General features: G+C 38.3%; 1 protein-coding gene across 5 annotated transcripts in view; it reads right to left on the reverse strand.

Annotated features, from left to right (window-relative positions):
- Positions 1–16,728, reverse strand: part of SCAPER (S-phase cyclin A associated protein in the ER) — a 269,359-nt gene that overhangs the window by 159,694 nt on the left and 92,937 nt on the right. For all 5 annotated transcript variants that reach the window (XM_031691717.2, XM_072950937.1, XM_072950939.1 and 2 more), the window contains 2 exons: positions 14,826–14,962; positions 9,313–9,378 (listed from right to left, as the gene is read on the reverse strand). In XM_031691717.2, the coding sequence (XP_031547577.2) occupies positions 9,313–9,378; positions 14,826–14,962 (203 nt within the window). The remainder of the gene's footprint in view (positions 1–9,312; positions 9,379–14,825; positions 14,963–16,728) is intronic.

Genomic DNA, 16,728 nt, shown 5'->3' on the forward strand with positions numbered 1-16,728 from the left:
TTGTCTTTGTGACACAAAAGAGAACTGGAGGACAGTACTGCCCATCCACAGGATTTGCTGGAGCAATTGCTGCCATAAGTTTCTGCATGACCCCTAAGCTAGAATACAACTGGAGACAGAGAAAAGGTGAGAGAGTATGGTGGCAGAGAAAATGAAAATCAGAACATGAGCAGGTTTTCGTATTTTGATTTAATTCTTCAAGGTAGCCCTGGATATTATGTTATAAGCATTGTAAACTCTCAGAATGTCAAACTCCCCATGTTCCAATTTATAGGCAGTTTGGGGATTTCCTGCCACTGCTGAAGTCATTTATTTAGACAACAGAGTAATTATTTGCTCGTAACCAAGAACACCATATATTACGTGGACTGTAGAGTTCTGTAGTAAGGGGACTGTATGTAGTATTTCTCTGAAGCCCTTACTTCTTGTTTCATATACCGCACTCTTCGAGCAATCTTCTCTCCTTTCTACTTACTTGCTTGAGCAGCGCCCCCAACAGATACTCACCAGAGATTCTCGCAGATCTCTCCACGTTCCCCCTGGACATCACTTCCATCTTGTCTTACCTCCTTTTTTACCTATGATGAATTCCACAGGCCTAGAATCACTGGAACCACTTTCCTGCAAACACGTGCTACATTCCCACTCTGTCCTTCTGTTCGTTACTCCTGCAGCTAAACCCCAGCAGTGGTAACAGAAATCACTAATGTTAGTTTAGTTCTTACTGTGGGCCAGGCATCCTCCTCAGTGCCTTGCATGCATTAATTTATTTACCTGGATTAGTGAACATCTGGCAGCCTTTTCCATTTCTGAGCCTGAGAAAAAGTCATACCATGCAAAAGGCTGGTATGACGATAGACTCAGAACCTTACTAGTAAGTCTGTCTAGTCTGCTCACTCTTCCACAAACTTGCTTCACACGCTGCCCATCTCCTTGCAAGTCTACCCTTTCCTTCCGCCCGCTTGCTTTCACATAAGATCTCACATTTCATAGAGAAAATGGAAGCTACTGGAACACGAAAATCCTCACTTTCTGCCACAAAATCTACCAGCCTATCTCCACTTTGCCCACACCTTCCTTTATTTCTCTGTTATGATCAAGGAAGACTTTCCTCCCATGTAGAGCTATCTGGCCACACAGGTCCTGTATTCACGAGGACTTTCTCCATCTAAATCCTTCTCTTCTTCCTGCTTCAGTGTCTTTGCAAATGCTCTTCATTCACTGCTTCTGAACTGCTTCCCCCACCTCTATGTTATGTAGAAAACTTGTACATTTCCCTTAGTTCTTAGCTCAAACACTGCTTTTTCTGATTTGGCTGTTCCTTCAAATCACTTATCACAAGTCTCTCCCATGAAGAGATTTACAACAGAACTTTTGGCCAATGATGGGAATGTTTTGTATCTGTACTGTCCAACATGGTGGCTGCTAGCTAGTTAGTGTGACTGAAGGACTGAACTTTAATTTAATTTTAATATCTTAAGTTTACACAGCCACATGTGGCCAGAAGCTACCATACTGGACACTGCAGAAGCACAATATTAATTACATGAGAGGGTTCTTGTCGACCCATTCACTGCCTTATCCATAGCACCTAATAAGTACACTCAGTAGATATTTAATGATGAATGGTCTATCTAAGAAGAAATTTCTTCTTTATGTTAATCTTAATAATGTCCATAACGTCATAGGTTATAAAATACTTTCACATACATGATCTTATTTAGTCCTCTGAAAAACACCATCCGCTAGTATTATCCATGTTTGAAAAATGGAGCAATTAAGGCTCAGGCAAATTAGGTAACTTTCCCAAGGCCTCACAACTCGTAAATGTACGACTGTAATCTTCAAATTTCATGCTTTGTTCCATACCATATTAGTCAATTCAAATAAGGAAATTTTATTCACAAATGAATAATATCCTAGAATATAATTTCATTTAAAAATGTATTTATGGAATTTTTTTTAATTTTTCAAAGAATACAACAGCAAATACAGCTCAAAAGGGCACTAGTGAACTCCAGTTTAAACCTAGGCTATCCATATGAGGTTTACCTGGTAAGTCAAAGAATGAATACAAAGTCTAAAATCAGAAATACCTATGCTTTAAATGTGCTCCAGCACATACCACATGTGTAAACCCTGAGGAGGCTATTTAACTACTCTCAATCTCAGTTTCTTCAACTTAAAAGTGGAAAGTGTGTGTGTGTGTGTCCTTTCAGAGCTGCTGAAGATTAGAGACAATTAATGTAATGTACCCAAGACCATTCACTGAGGTAGACATTCAATAAGTGATCAACTATTATTACTACTCACTGACAGAAGGTCTCAATCTAGCAAAAAGAAAAAGGGAATATAAAAAAATACAAAAATAGAATAAGAGCAACATACTTCTTTTCCTTCTAATCGAATATGGGCTAGAGTCCCATCCGATTAAAGTTACTGACCTTATCATGTGGACGAATATTGGCAGCAAACTTCATTGTGTGATAGATAAGTAGCCACTTCAGCTTTTGGCTGAATAAAGTCTGCACACCATGTAACCGAATATCCAGCCATAGCAACAGATGCACACGAATCTAGCAGTATTCTTACCAAGAATGCTCACATTCCACTGAAAACAAGGGGTATTTTGGGAGGCACAAGGACCATTTTAATTCGCAGAATACAAGAGGCTTGTATTTCACCCTGAGGTAAATCAAATCTGGGATTCATGTGAACCTGCCCTTCAAGGAAGAATGCCAAATCCAGGGGATGCTTTGGAAACATGAGCTAAACCTGTTTCATTCCCTGCCTCCCTCCACAGAAGCACCACAAATAACACAGCCCCTCTCTAGAAAAGACCTTTAGACTTTGATTCATACTATCAATAATTATAGAATGTCACAGGAATCAAGCCCTGAAAGCTGTAGTTTCCCTACAGGGCAAGAACAGGAGCTGTTTGGAGGGTACAGTTTTTGAATTTGGAAATTGTTACCTGAGTTACTTCTGGCAGATAATTTTCCTAGCACAAAAAGAAAAAGTGAAGGCTTCGTAACTCCCAGCGCAGAATGTGAGAAGTATCTGTCAGGTAAGTGGCTTTGTGGAGAATGCTGTAAGGCCAGATATTTTCTTCTCAAAACTTGACAAATTCTAACAAAACTTAACAAATTCTAACAACTCTAAGTTCAAACCTGTCACTGGTAAATGTACGGTGTAATGAATGGCTTCTCTGTGAGGAGCTTTAAATTCTATCAGAGTGAATTTCTGGGAGGTTCATTAGGATCATTGGGAAGATTTATAAAAGTGAAAGAAAGGAGACTGGGCTCACGTTAGGAAATAACGTTCTTTAGTGTGAAGGCAGGAAGATATAAATATATTAATTATCTTTTTTCTTTCACCTCCTCTATTTGAAAGGTACATAGTCTCAATTTAGGGCCACTGGTTCCCCTTCTATCTTTAAATAATATGCTTAAGCTTGTATTTCTAAATGTAAGAGTTTAAGAAATCCCCATATGATATGAAAAAAATCAGCATGCATATATTGCCTCCTACACTGAACACCTTTCACGTTTGCCTGTCAGCGTCCTTTCTTGTGGAGAAAACCCATTCTTCCCTTTTAGGGAACTACCTTGCCCTCACACTTACATGGGTGTAACAGATGTTCTCAGTGCTACCAGGGTGCTGCTGCTCCCAGGCCTTCACTCTTAGTGGAAAGATCTAGGAAAAGTGTGTATTTTGCTTTATAAATAAACTACATATAACATTTATATATATATATATATATATATATATATATATATATATATATATATATATATAAAAACACACACACACAGCTGACGTTTGAACAACAGGGGTTTGAGCTGTGAGGGGATCCAGTAACATGTAGATTTTTTCACCATATACTTCCCACAGGATTCACAGGTGGTTGACTCCATGGATGCAAAACCTCTGAGAGAAAGGGCAGACTATAAAAACTGCAGCCAGATTCTGGACTTCTTGGAGGGCTGGCGCCCCAACCACCTCCCACCTCCACCACTGCTCAAGGGTTGCGTGGGTGTGTGTGTGTCCCTACCCATTTACATCTACATTCATTTCTATTTATATATATTGGAAAATACGAGTTAAAACTGATACCTACAATTCTAATTAATCACCACAGGAATTTTCTATTCTCCGAGTATATTTTTAACTCCCTTCTCCAACCTGCCTTCCATCATCCTTAATATATTTACTTATTTGAATAAGCCCCTACATGTAATACATCATCCACCTTTGTTTATGTATACTATTATCTCCCTGCTTGGCCTCTGACGCCCCATTCTGGGCTCTTCTGCCCTTATCACCCTGCTTGTGTTTAACACTCTTTGCAAGGCTCCCCTGACAGACTGTGCCAGGATGCCATTCCATGGATATGCCCTCCCTACTCTGCTCTGATTCCTCGTATCAGGCCATGGTGCCCTATCCCACGTGGAAGCTCCCTGCATTCTACTTGGGCTCTGAGCCTCACACCCAGCCACCCTCCGCAGCCCACTTAGGCTTTGACATGCACCATGTGCCAGTGCTGCCTCCAGCCAACCGGCCAGTGCCCACGGCTGCTTGGTGCTCCCTCATCTAACGGCTTCATGACTGAATTTTTCAGGAAGTCAGGGTGGTGACTGGAGGAGGAGTCATTTTAATTTATTAGATAGAATAATTTTATGAGGAGATTTCATCTGCTATTTGGTTACCAATTTCAATCAGTTACAATAATTATCCTTTGTGATACTCAAATTGTCCTAATTTGGCTAGTAGTAAACTCTTCAAGTCAGCTCCTGAGTCCTTTCACAAAATACCAGCAGCCTTTGAGAGCTTCCTTGCCAACCAGTATCAGAGAGCGTTCAGATCTAGAATTAGGCATTTTTCCAAGAAGTTCTTGGTTATTTTAGTCCGAAATGGTATTTCAGGTCCCAAATCAGTGAGCACAAGGGATGCTCACTGCTACTGCATTGGTCCTTGTTTCTGGGCCTCTTAAGGGACAGAGCTAGGAAATCAATAAATGTGTGAATACACACATACATAATACATGTGTGTCTATGTATGTACACATGCTAATAAGTATACACACAATACACAAAACACTTTTTAAAACATAAAACCCTATAAATTCATATAACTCCAATTCAGTCCTACAGAGCTTTTACCTGATCTCTACTATATTACACTTATCATCTTTCATTCAGACTGAGAATTCATGTTCTCGGGGACACAGGGGACAAAAGAATGCTAGTCTCCATAATCTCCTTTACTTTATCCCATATTACAGGCACACAGACTCCAAATAACATTACTAATAATACCACTAGCAATTAGAGAATAGGTTTTTTTAACGTATGTTTTCCCCATTCTCCCTAGTCTTTTTCTTGAGTTACAGTCGGTTTACAATGCTGAGTCAGTTTCTGGCGTACAGCACAGTTTTTCAGTCATACATGAACATGCATATATTCACTTTCGTATTCTTTTTCCCTGTGAGCTACCACAAGATCTTGTGTATACTGCCCTGTGCTATACAGTATAAACTTGTTTATCTATTCTATATATACCTGTCAGTATCTACCAATCTCAAACTCCCAGTCTATCCCTTTCCACCCACCTCTCCCCGGCAACCAGAAGTTTGTATTCTATGTCTGTCTGTGAGTCTGTTTCTGTTTTATATTTAAGTTCATTTGTCCTTTCTTTTTTCTTTAGATTCCACATATGAGTGATATCATATGGTATTTTTCTTTCTTTTTTCCCTAGTCTTTTTCTTATAGTTATATCATGAATACATCTGAGATACAGCTATTACAATATTCTTTTTCTTCTGGCCATCAGTCTTAGTTCTATAAAAACTGTAACTTTAATATTCATCAATAGTCTTTACATTGATGTCTAATAATTTTGAGTGTCCAGGGTTCATTCTCTATTAGTATTTAAGATACTCAAGGAAAAAAAAATGTGGGTCAAGGATTTGGTAACTGGCAAAACTGATTTTTGAGGGCATAAAATGGTCAATAAGAAAGAGCAAGAGCTAAGGCAACACTGTTCACACAAGCCCTTCCTGAGGAACCTGTTTAAGAAGAGGTTCAGGTGCTTCTCTCAAACTGGTTCCCTGAAGCTTCCAGTGAAAGCCTGTTGTTAGTGATTTGCGGGTTATCCTTTCCTTACGTCAGCTATCTTCTCTGTTGCTTCTCTCTGATTTCCTTCACACATGTCATTATCATGCAGGGCTTGTGGCTATCTGTTTCCACCCACTTGTAATTGGGATTTCATATAGATATCTGACAACATGGGTTTTGTTGTAAATTGTGCCATGGGTTTTTGGGTTTTTTTTTTTATTAGTTATCTGGTTTCTATGTGAATCTGAAGATACTAAAATATTATGCTTCTACTGCTAGTGCCATTTTTTCTAGACTCGTAATTTAAAAGAATATCCTGGTTGCCTGTGGCCAATAGACTGTATGTAGTAACCAAGGGTAGAAGCAGTGCAGAACTAGTAAGGAGGCTGCTACAATAATCCAGATGAGAAATGGTGGATTAGTTACCAGGGAGGTAATGAAAAGTGGTCTGATTTGGAATATATTTTAAAGACAGAGCCAACAGAATTTTTTGATGAACTGGAAGTGGAATGTGAGAAAAAGGATGACTCTAAAGTTTTTAGAAGACTCAACTTAAAGATGGACTTGCAATTTCAAAGATCAACAAAAATATGAGGGATAAGATTTGGGAGCAAATTTCAGGACGTGAATTTTGCACATGTTCGCTTGAGGGGTCCAAGAGTAAACAGAGAGACATCCAAGTGGAAATGCTTAATGGGAAGTTGGATATAGTTTTCTGGAGTTCTGGAGACAGGTCTGGATTGGAGATATAAATTGAAAATCCATCCAGTTACTAGATTAGTTTAAAGTCATGAAACTAAATGAGATTATCAAGGGAATAATTCTCTATTTGGACTCTCAGGACAAAGGCACGCTAATATTAGAGATCAAGGAGACAAGAAAGAACCAGGTAAAAGATACTGAAAAAGAACAGCCAGTCAAGTAAGAGGAGAATCTACAGCAAGTTGTGTAGCAGACGGTTACATTACAGGATCGCCTTGAATTACACCTTGCTAGCCGTGACTTGCACAGACTCCTCATACAGTGACTACAGACTTGGCAAAATTTCTTGCCACTGGGACATGAGCAGATGTGACACAAGCAGAGGCTGGGTAGGCTTGGTTTCCTGTATGAACCCTGATGCAAACACTCTCAACAAAACAGGCAAAACGAATTTAACAGTATATCAAAAGGATTACATCCCAAGACCAAGTGATCTGTCATCCTCAAGGCGGCTGACCCAGGCTTCCTTATAGGGCAGCCACAGGGGAACAAGAAAGCAAGGCTGTGAGCAGAAGCCTCAAGACTTCTGAGGCCAAGGTTCAGGAGTCACATACTGCTTCTGCAGTAGACTGTGGGTCAGAACAAATGACCGGAACAAATTTAGGAATAAGGGAAACAGAGTCTACCTCTTGACAGAGAAGTGGCAAAGTTATACTGCAAAGAGACATGCCTCCAGGAATAGCTCAACAATTTCTGGCCATCTCTGCAAACACTACACCATATCATACATTAAATTTCCTCAAATTTTGGATCTATTTCTAGATTGTTTCAAAAAATCTCTTCCGTTAATTTGTATTACTATTCATGTGCCAATACAAAACTATTTCAGCTACGTATCTGTTAGCTCAGTTCTACCTCCTTCTCTGTCTTTAATAAATCTTCTTCCTCAAAATTCTCATTTATTTTTCCATATGTTCTTTAAAATTATTCTATCTCTATTTTTAAGAAGATTGTTATTTTATTGGGGTTACAGTATATTTATAGAAGAATTTACAGAGAATTTACTATACTGTGTCTTGTATCCAAGGGTATAATTTGTCTTCCCATTTATACAAGCCATCTTTTATATCCCTTGTTAGCATTTTAACGTTTTGTTTTTATAAAGCCTTCATATTTTTTGTTGAGTTTATTCTTGGTTTACTTTTTTATTGCTATTGTAAATGGTATTTATATTTTCTGATTATCAGAACAAAAAGCTATTAATTTTTGCATCCTGGATATGTTGTTGCACAACATAGGCAAGTTACTTACTCTCTTTAGGACTTAGCTTCCTAATGAAATTCACTGTGTTGATATGAGTAATAAATGAGTCAACACACGTAACGAGCCTGGCATGAGGTAAAGGCTCAGCAAACACTGCCCGTTATTAACACTGTCACATTAATTTGGTAATCAGCCATCCTACTGAACTGATTCTTTTGTTTCTACTAGCTTTTCACTTGATTCTCTGGGGTTTTCCAGATACACAGTATCACCATAATGTTGGTAATGTTGTCACCTTCTTTAATATTTTATATTTCTTTTTTTCTTTTAGAATGGCAATGGTTAATAGTTCCAGTACAATAATAAATGAAAGTAATTACCCGATGGGCGTCTTATTTCTGACAGGCAAGAAAATTTCTACGACAAACGTAAATAGCAGCTATAGTAAAAAGCTACAGCATATCTACACCAACAACTGGTTACAGATACTCCTCAGTCTGTGGCATTTAAGTTGTTTCTTGACTTTTTCACTACTGAAAATATTATTAAAATAGTCATCTTTGTATATAAACATTTGGGCACGTTTCCTGAAATCTAAAGCGGATCCCTAAGCTCTGGATTCACACTGCCTTTCAGTAAGACTACTCCGGTTTGCATGCCCATCAGCAGTGTTATGTAAGTGTCTTTCTCACTGTACTTCATTGGCAGCAGGCTTCACAGAAGCAAAACGATGGTGTTTTTGTTTACTTAGCTATTCTGTAATTAAACTTAGACCCAATGGTGGACTCTAAATCCTTGTCTGTCAAGGGGCCCACACAACAATCCTGAATGAGATCTCCTCAGAGCAAAAACCAGCACAGCCTTGACAGATCCTGTTCTGTCAGAACAGGGTTCCTCTACCTTGACACAACTGATGATACGGATGAGATAATACCTTGCTGTGGAAAGCTGTCTCGAGCACTGAAGAATGCTTAACAGCACCTGTGGTCTCTATGCACTTGATGGCAGCAGCACCATCTTCCCAAGTAATGATAACCAAAATATCACATATCCCCAGACACACAATGTCCCCTGGCAAAATTGTCCCCAGTTAGATACCACTGTTAGAAAACTCTAGGCATCAGGTACAAAGTCCATGGTCACAGGCATAAAATGATGGTTCAGATAAACCTTTGTTATTATAGGCTGAGACTGAAGAGACAAAGCACTAAATATAGGATAAAATACTCACTTTGCTTTATAGGGTGAGTCAGAGCCAGAATTTTTTGTTTCCATTAAACTCTCATATTCTTTGGCCCTAAAGAGAAAAGAGTTTGATCACTGTTAGTTATTTTGCTGCTAATTTTCATAACAAATTAAAATGCTGGCTGCATTTTTCCTCTCCCAGTATGAGGAACATTACTACATTAGCTTTAACACTTTGATTTCTGACATTGCCTCTTTAAAATACTAAAAATGCTATCAAAAAAGGTTAAAAAGATACATACATCCTCATAGGATAGAGAACAGATTCATTAAAAACATTTTTGAGTTTATAGACCTTTTACACAATGGTGCTTATTTTTCAGGAATGTTAAAATCATGATAATTAAATTTGAAACCATATTAAGTTTCTACGAGGTGGCTGAAGTGGCTGATTATCTATGTACCTCAAGAAGTATATAATGCAAAATTAAATACGGGTGAAGCAAAGTCCTTTAACTCTAGAAATAACTTTAAAAGGTAATGGAAAAGGCTTGACCAGATACTCAAAGATTTGTCTTATCTTGCTTTTGTTATTTATATTAACTAAACACCGAAAGTCTGCAAAAATATGAGGTAACACTTCTTTGCCACAGTCCACCTAGGCTCCAGTTTGCCTGTACCAGTAGGTGACAGCCATCAACAGGTCCTCAATCTAAGCAGACATCACTATAGCAATTCACTAACAATGATATAATTTGTCAATTTCTCTTTTTGAAGGAAAAACAGAAAAATGCTAATTTAAATTTTAACCATTCACCCAAAGGGTTCTAGTCTCACAGAACTAGTCCAATGACCTGTGGAAGAATTAGTCACAATGTATACCAATTCAGACAGCAATGACAGTGAAAAATAAAAACTGCTTCAGAAAAAAACCTGAAGATGCAAATCACAACAGGTCTAATGAGAAAAAAAGCAACCTAGCACAGACTATGCTTGGGAATGAAGAAGTAACTAAATTAGGATCACACATTAAACTATGTATTGTTTCAATCTCTATGTGCTTTTCATTATCAGCCAAAATATTAAAGCATATCAAGATGGAGAAATAATCACTTTGTAGTTCCAAGTATTGTAGCCTCACATGAAAGGTGGAAAAAGTAACAACCATGCAGGGTTGAGTATGTTCCAAGCACTGTGCCAGGAGTTATATACTCACTGTCTCACACAGTCTTAAAAACTCAGTATGGTATTATCCTCATTTTACAAAGAAGTTGAGGCTTAGGAAGATGCCTACTATATCAAAACACACATTTATCTAGGGCTTCAAGTGGAAAGGACTGAACACATTCTTCCATTCATGCACACCTAACTAGAAAATTACTATCCAAAAAAATTCTAACTGTACCTGAAATGGTAGTTACCCATTTTTTAACTTGAACTTTGTCTTGATTAATTTCCAGCAATTAAGTATTTATTTCCATAGTCCCTACTCTACATGAACTAACCTAGACTACGGAGGATAATAAAAGTTCAATACATGGCACACATGAGGTACATACACAGTGGGAATAGTCAAGGCTTTATCCTCCATAAGGAGGAGGAAGATACAGCATTAAAAGATACATAATTTTGCAAAGTTGAGTTAAGTGACAGATGAGTACTGTCACAAGTGATCATTTCCACTCAAGGCACTAAGGGACATTTCCTCAAGGAAATGCAATGTGCACCTGCTTGAAAGATAGGTGGCATCTGAATACACAAAAAGAAAATAGCATTAATAAGAGAGAAAAGTGAGCAAATAATTCTAGATATGCAAGAAAATATAAGCTATACTTAGGGAACAGTGTACAGACCCCATTTGCTGGAGCAAAAGATTAAAATACAGGAACAGTGAGAGAGAAGATTGAAAAGAATTTTTCAGTTATACATGAACATGAAAAATTGTGCTCTACACTGGAATTTGACACAACATTGTAAAATGACTATAACTCAATAAAAATGTTTAAAAAAAAAAGACTGAAAAGAATTCAGAGATTTAAAAAAATAGAAAAGATTTTTAAAAACCCCAAGAGCTAGCTTTTTGAAAAGATAAACAAAATCAACAAACCTCTAGCCTGGCTCACCAAGAAGAGAAAGAATCCAAATAAACAAAGTAAAAAAAAAATGAAAGGGAAGAATAAAAATTGCTATCAGAGAAACATAAAAAACCTTAAGAAAATACGATGAACAGTTTTATGCCAACAACCTGGACAACCAAGAAGAAATGGACAAGTTTTTAGACACATACAGTCTGCCAAGATTGAGTCAAGAGGAAATAGATTATATGAACAGACTGATAACTAGAAGTGAAACAGAATCTGTAATAAAAAAAAAATATGCCCTGCAAACAAAAACCCAGGACTGGACAGCTTCACTGGGGAATTCTACCAAACACATACAGAAGAACTTACACCTATCCTTCTCAAACTGTTCCAAAAAACTGAAGAGGAAGGAAGGTTTCCAAATTCATTCTATGAGGCCTCCATTATGCTGATACGAAAACCAAAGACACTACAAAAAAAAAAAAAAGAAAATTACAGGCCATTATCTTTGATGATGATAGATGCAAAAATCCTCAACAAAATATCAGCAAACTGAATCCAACAATTCATCAAAAGGATCACACACCATGATCAAGATGCATTCATTGCAGGGTCAAAAGGATGGTTCAACATACACAAATCAATCAAAGTGATACACCACATTAACGAAAGGAAAGACAAAAACCACAAGACCATCTCAACAGATGCAGAAAAAGCATATGACAAAATTCAACAACCATTCATGATAAAAACTCTCACCAAGTGGACATAGAGAGAACATATCTTAACATAATAAAGGCCATTTATGACAAATCCACATACTTAATGGTTAAAACTGAAAGCCTTCTTGTTAAATTCAGGATCAAGACAAGGATGCCCACTCTCACTGCTTCTACTCAACACAGTGGTGGAAGTCCTAGTCACAGCAGTCAGACATGAAAAGGAAACAACAGGCATCCACACTGGAAGAGAAGAGGTAAAACTGACTCCATTTGCAGATGATGTGATCCTCTGTGTAGAAGACCCTAAAGACTCAACACAAACGCTATCAGAACTAGTAAGTGAATTGAGCAAGGTAGCAAATACAAGATTAACTTACAGAAATCTGTTGCATTTCTTTACACGAACAATGAAATATCAGAAAAGGGAAGTGAAAAAAAATCCCTTTAAAAATCACATCCAAAAAAAAAATATTTAGGAATAAACTAGAACAAGAGATTATCATACAAAGTAAAGTAAGACAGAGACAAATATTATGATTTCATCTATGTGGATTCTAAAAAATATGTCACAAATGAACTTACTTACCAACCAGAAAGGACTCACAGACATAGAGGAACTGCCGGTATACAGGGCCAACTGTTAGTTATGCATGGATTTTTGACTGTATGGAGAGTCAGGGCCCCAATCCCCTCATTGTTAAAGAGTCAACAATACTCAATAAAGAAGCCAGCCACAAAGAAATTTGATTTCATTTGTATATATTTCTAGGACAGGAAAAACTAATCTATAATGATAGAAAGCAGATCAGTGATTACCAAGCACCAGGGGTGGTGGAAGACGGACTGCAAAGAGGCACAAAGAAACTTTGTGGAGCAATGGAAATGTTCTAAAATTTGATAGGGGTGTGGAGTACATGAGTATCTAGGTTTGCTCAACAAATAGTACATTAGAGATCTCTACATTTCACTTAAATTATGCTGCAATGAAAAAAAGTCTATAGATACATGTATGTGTGCATTAAAAGAACATACATGCCAAAATATTAGTAGCATCAGAATTATAGGTCATTTTTCCTATAACTTAGAGTTTTTTTTAATAAACTAGCATTGCTACTATATATATTATAGCATTACTATAAACATCAGGCCCTGAAGGACAGCCTCACTGAAGAGGAGACATTTGAGCAAAGACCTGAAGGAGGTAAGGGAGCTAAGCTCTATGGATATATGTGGGAAGAGTCAGCCAAGAAGAGGAAATCCGAAGTGCAAAAGCCCTGAAGTTTTGAGAAGAAAAGTGGCATGATCTGACATTTTAACAGGTTCACTCTGGCTAGAGTGTTTAGAAGACTGCCAGGAGACAAGCACGGAAGCAGAGAGACTGGTCAGAGGAGCACTGCAATGATTCAGGTGAGAGATGATGGAGGTTTAGTTGAGGGGAGAAGTAGTAAAGTTAGAGAAAGACAGTCAAATTCTGAATGTATTTTAAAGCAAAGCTAACATTATTTGTAGTTAGACTGAATGAGAGGTGTGAGAAAGAAAAAGGTCAAGGATAACTTCACGGCTTTGGCATTCACAATGAGAACAGAGTATCTGGTTACTGAGATAGAGAAGACTATGGGTAAAGGAGGGCTTTTTTTGCAGGGGTAGGGTGGTGTGGAAGAGAAAGCAGGAGATTGTTTTGGACATACTGAGTCTGAGTAAAACTGAAGATATAAAATTCGTAGTCATCAGCAACTAGAAAATATTTAAAGCCACAGGACTGGGTGAACTCACCAAGGGACTGTGCACACAGAGGAGAAAGGTCCAAAGAATCGACTCTACAGCATTTCACAGTCACAAGGTCAACAAGCTCTTAGCATAAACTAGAAATAAATGTCAGTAACACTCTGAAGTACATACTGTGAAACTGTTTTTAGAAATTTGGAGGAACTTCACAAAACACAATCAAAAAAGCCTTTTCTATTGATTCTGTAAGATGAAATGGACACCTTCTCTAATTACAACCTGAAATTGGAAACTACAGAGATGTAACCACTGTCAAGCTTCTCTATCTTACGAAACATTCGGGGATAAAGGTATAACAACGTATTCAAACTACCTTCCTCAAATAGCAAAGAATCATCTCGTAAGGAGGAACTACATTTGAGTCCTCGAACAAGACTCATCAGTAACGAGCTGACGCTCAGAGTCCTGAGGTAGTGATGTACTACACAGTGTCTGATCCTCAGATGTCACTTCGGAGGCTGATGATAAACTACGGGTCTGACAATTCACTTTCTATTTCAAGATATTTCTTGAACTTTTCCTTGTTGTGACAGGCAACCAAATTGATTAACCCCAGCCATGGGATTTGACACTACAGCCAGCCGACTTCTATTTGTTGATTGCTATTGATTTTCTTTGATACTTCATTTAAAAATCAATAGTTGGAAAGAAAAATAGGCTTGGTTTACATATACTTAAATGTACTATTGTGTGCTGAAGGAGGCACAAGTTTGGCAGGGCTCTGGCATTCAATTATCAGAAGAGCTCTTAACAGGTGAAAGCAAGGGCTTTAGATCGATACGCAGTTTTCTTTCTCAATCAGAGAAAGTGGCTATAAATTAGGCTCATCAGTGTTATTTTTAAGGCTACCTTGAAGCAAACAAGTTTTAACTTTTTTGGGAGGCAGAGGGTCTTCCTTGGACTTAACAACAGAAAGGATATATCACTAAAAGAGCTTTTCTTTGTTTTGTTTTTAAGGATATTTATAGTACCTGAAGTTCATCCGGGCTTTTATCTTTTTGGCCTTTTTTTTGTTTTTTTGCCGCTCTTCTCCATCTTTCAAAGGCTCTGGTGGAACTGCACTTTCAACCACAATGTCAACAATATACTTCTTTAAGGAAAGGTGCTCCTGCAAGACAAATGATGAAATGACAAAGGTGATGACTATCAAAAAACAACACAGCACTGCTACAGACTGCAGTGAGCATAAAAGACTATACAGATGAAAATAAAAGTAATCTCCATGAAATGCTGGTTTCAACAACTGCTTTGGAAAACAAGGAAGAAATTGTTTTACTTGAGATTTTTCACTGACTCATCAAACCTTTGCTACACATCAGTTGTGCTAAATGCTAAGGATACAGGGACACATCCCTGGTGCCTTGCAACCCCACACTCAAGTAGGAGAGGTAAAATACATACACAAATCTGTAATTCCAAGCTTGAGAGTCTGAGTGCTGTAGCAGTTAGAGTGCTGTAGTGCAGTGCTGTAGAAGGAAGCATCATGTCTGCTATTCCTTGAATGATGGATTGAATTTGAACATATGGATATTGGGGTGGGGGTGCATTTGTTTAGGCTGGTAGTTGGGTAAGACGGCAGGAAGGAGAAAGAAAAAGGGCATCCCGGAAACCAGGCAGAGATGGAAAGTGCAGTGTGGTCGCTGGCAACAGAGATTTGGTCTGGCAGGAGCACACAGAGGTCGGCCTCACTTTCCTCCTCATCCATGGTGGATTTTACAGCCCATCACTAGACTCGCTCCCTTGCACGCACACAACTCCCTTGTCCCTCTGTTCTTTCGTACGTGCATGGCAAAATCCTAATCCTAAATCCAACTCTCTCCCTACTCTGTGCCCATAACTGAGCAGATTAATATGGCTGTAATTACAAACGATGTTAACTACCCTCACTGTAAATTTATGACATTGCACCTCAAATGGGTTCTAATATTGCCAGGCAGTGAAGCAACTTCTGTCTACTTTATCCACATTCTCTTCCCTAGAAATTATTTTAGACCCTCTTCTCAAATTTCCTCCATCGTTAGCCCTGTAGATCACTTCTCCCTCCCTGACACTCTCTTCGCTAGGCTTTCACACATCACACTGTCCTCCTAACTCTAGCTGCACCTTCTGAGTCTTCTTTGCCGGCTCTTTCTCCTCTTCTTGACTGGTAAGTGTTAAAACAGACCTATACTCAGATACTCCCTCTTCTCTATCCAGACTTATGCATCAGTGCAGTGACTTGAAATATTATTCACAAAGGCAATTCCTAAATTTTTATCTATAGTTCAGACTTCTCTCCTGAATTCCACTCCTATATCAAACTGTCTCCTGGAAATCTCCACTTAGCTGGAGTATTTCCACCATAAGCATTTCCAAAACAACACTCTATAACAAAACTCTTATGCTCCCAATATACATAAAAATTGCTCTTAAGAGTGTTCATAAATGGTACCACTATTTGCACAACTACTCGCATCCAATGTATCAGTAAATACCATCAGCTCTACTTTCAAATATACCCCTTATTCACCCCAAATCCAATTACTTTCCCCACCACCATCAGCTAGTCTAAGGCATCATCAGCTCTCATCTTACCACAACAGCCTCTACATGGTCTTCCAGCTTCTATGATCGCCAGATCTTCTCTTTACAGAAGCAGTGATTTTTAAAAACACAAATCACATTACATCACTCCTCTTACCAAAATCTTGCCTTCTCACCACATTCAGGGTAAAATCCAAAGTCCTCATCATGGCCTCCTAAGCCCAGAACCATCAACCTCTCTGACCTGACCCTGTACCACTCTCCCTTGTTTGCCCCACTCTGTCCACAGTGGAGTGGATGCTGTTGTTCCTCACATTTATCAGGAACAGAACTGCCTCAGGACTCTTGTTC

This window comes from Vicugna pacos, chromosome 27 (genome assembly GCF_048564905.1).
Source record: "Vicugna pacos chromosome 27, VicPac4, whole genome shotgun sequence".
NCBI classification, from domain to species: domain Eukaryota; kingdom Metazoa; phylum Chordata; class Mammalia; order Artiodactyla; family Camelidae; genus Vicugna; species Vicugna pacos.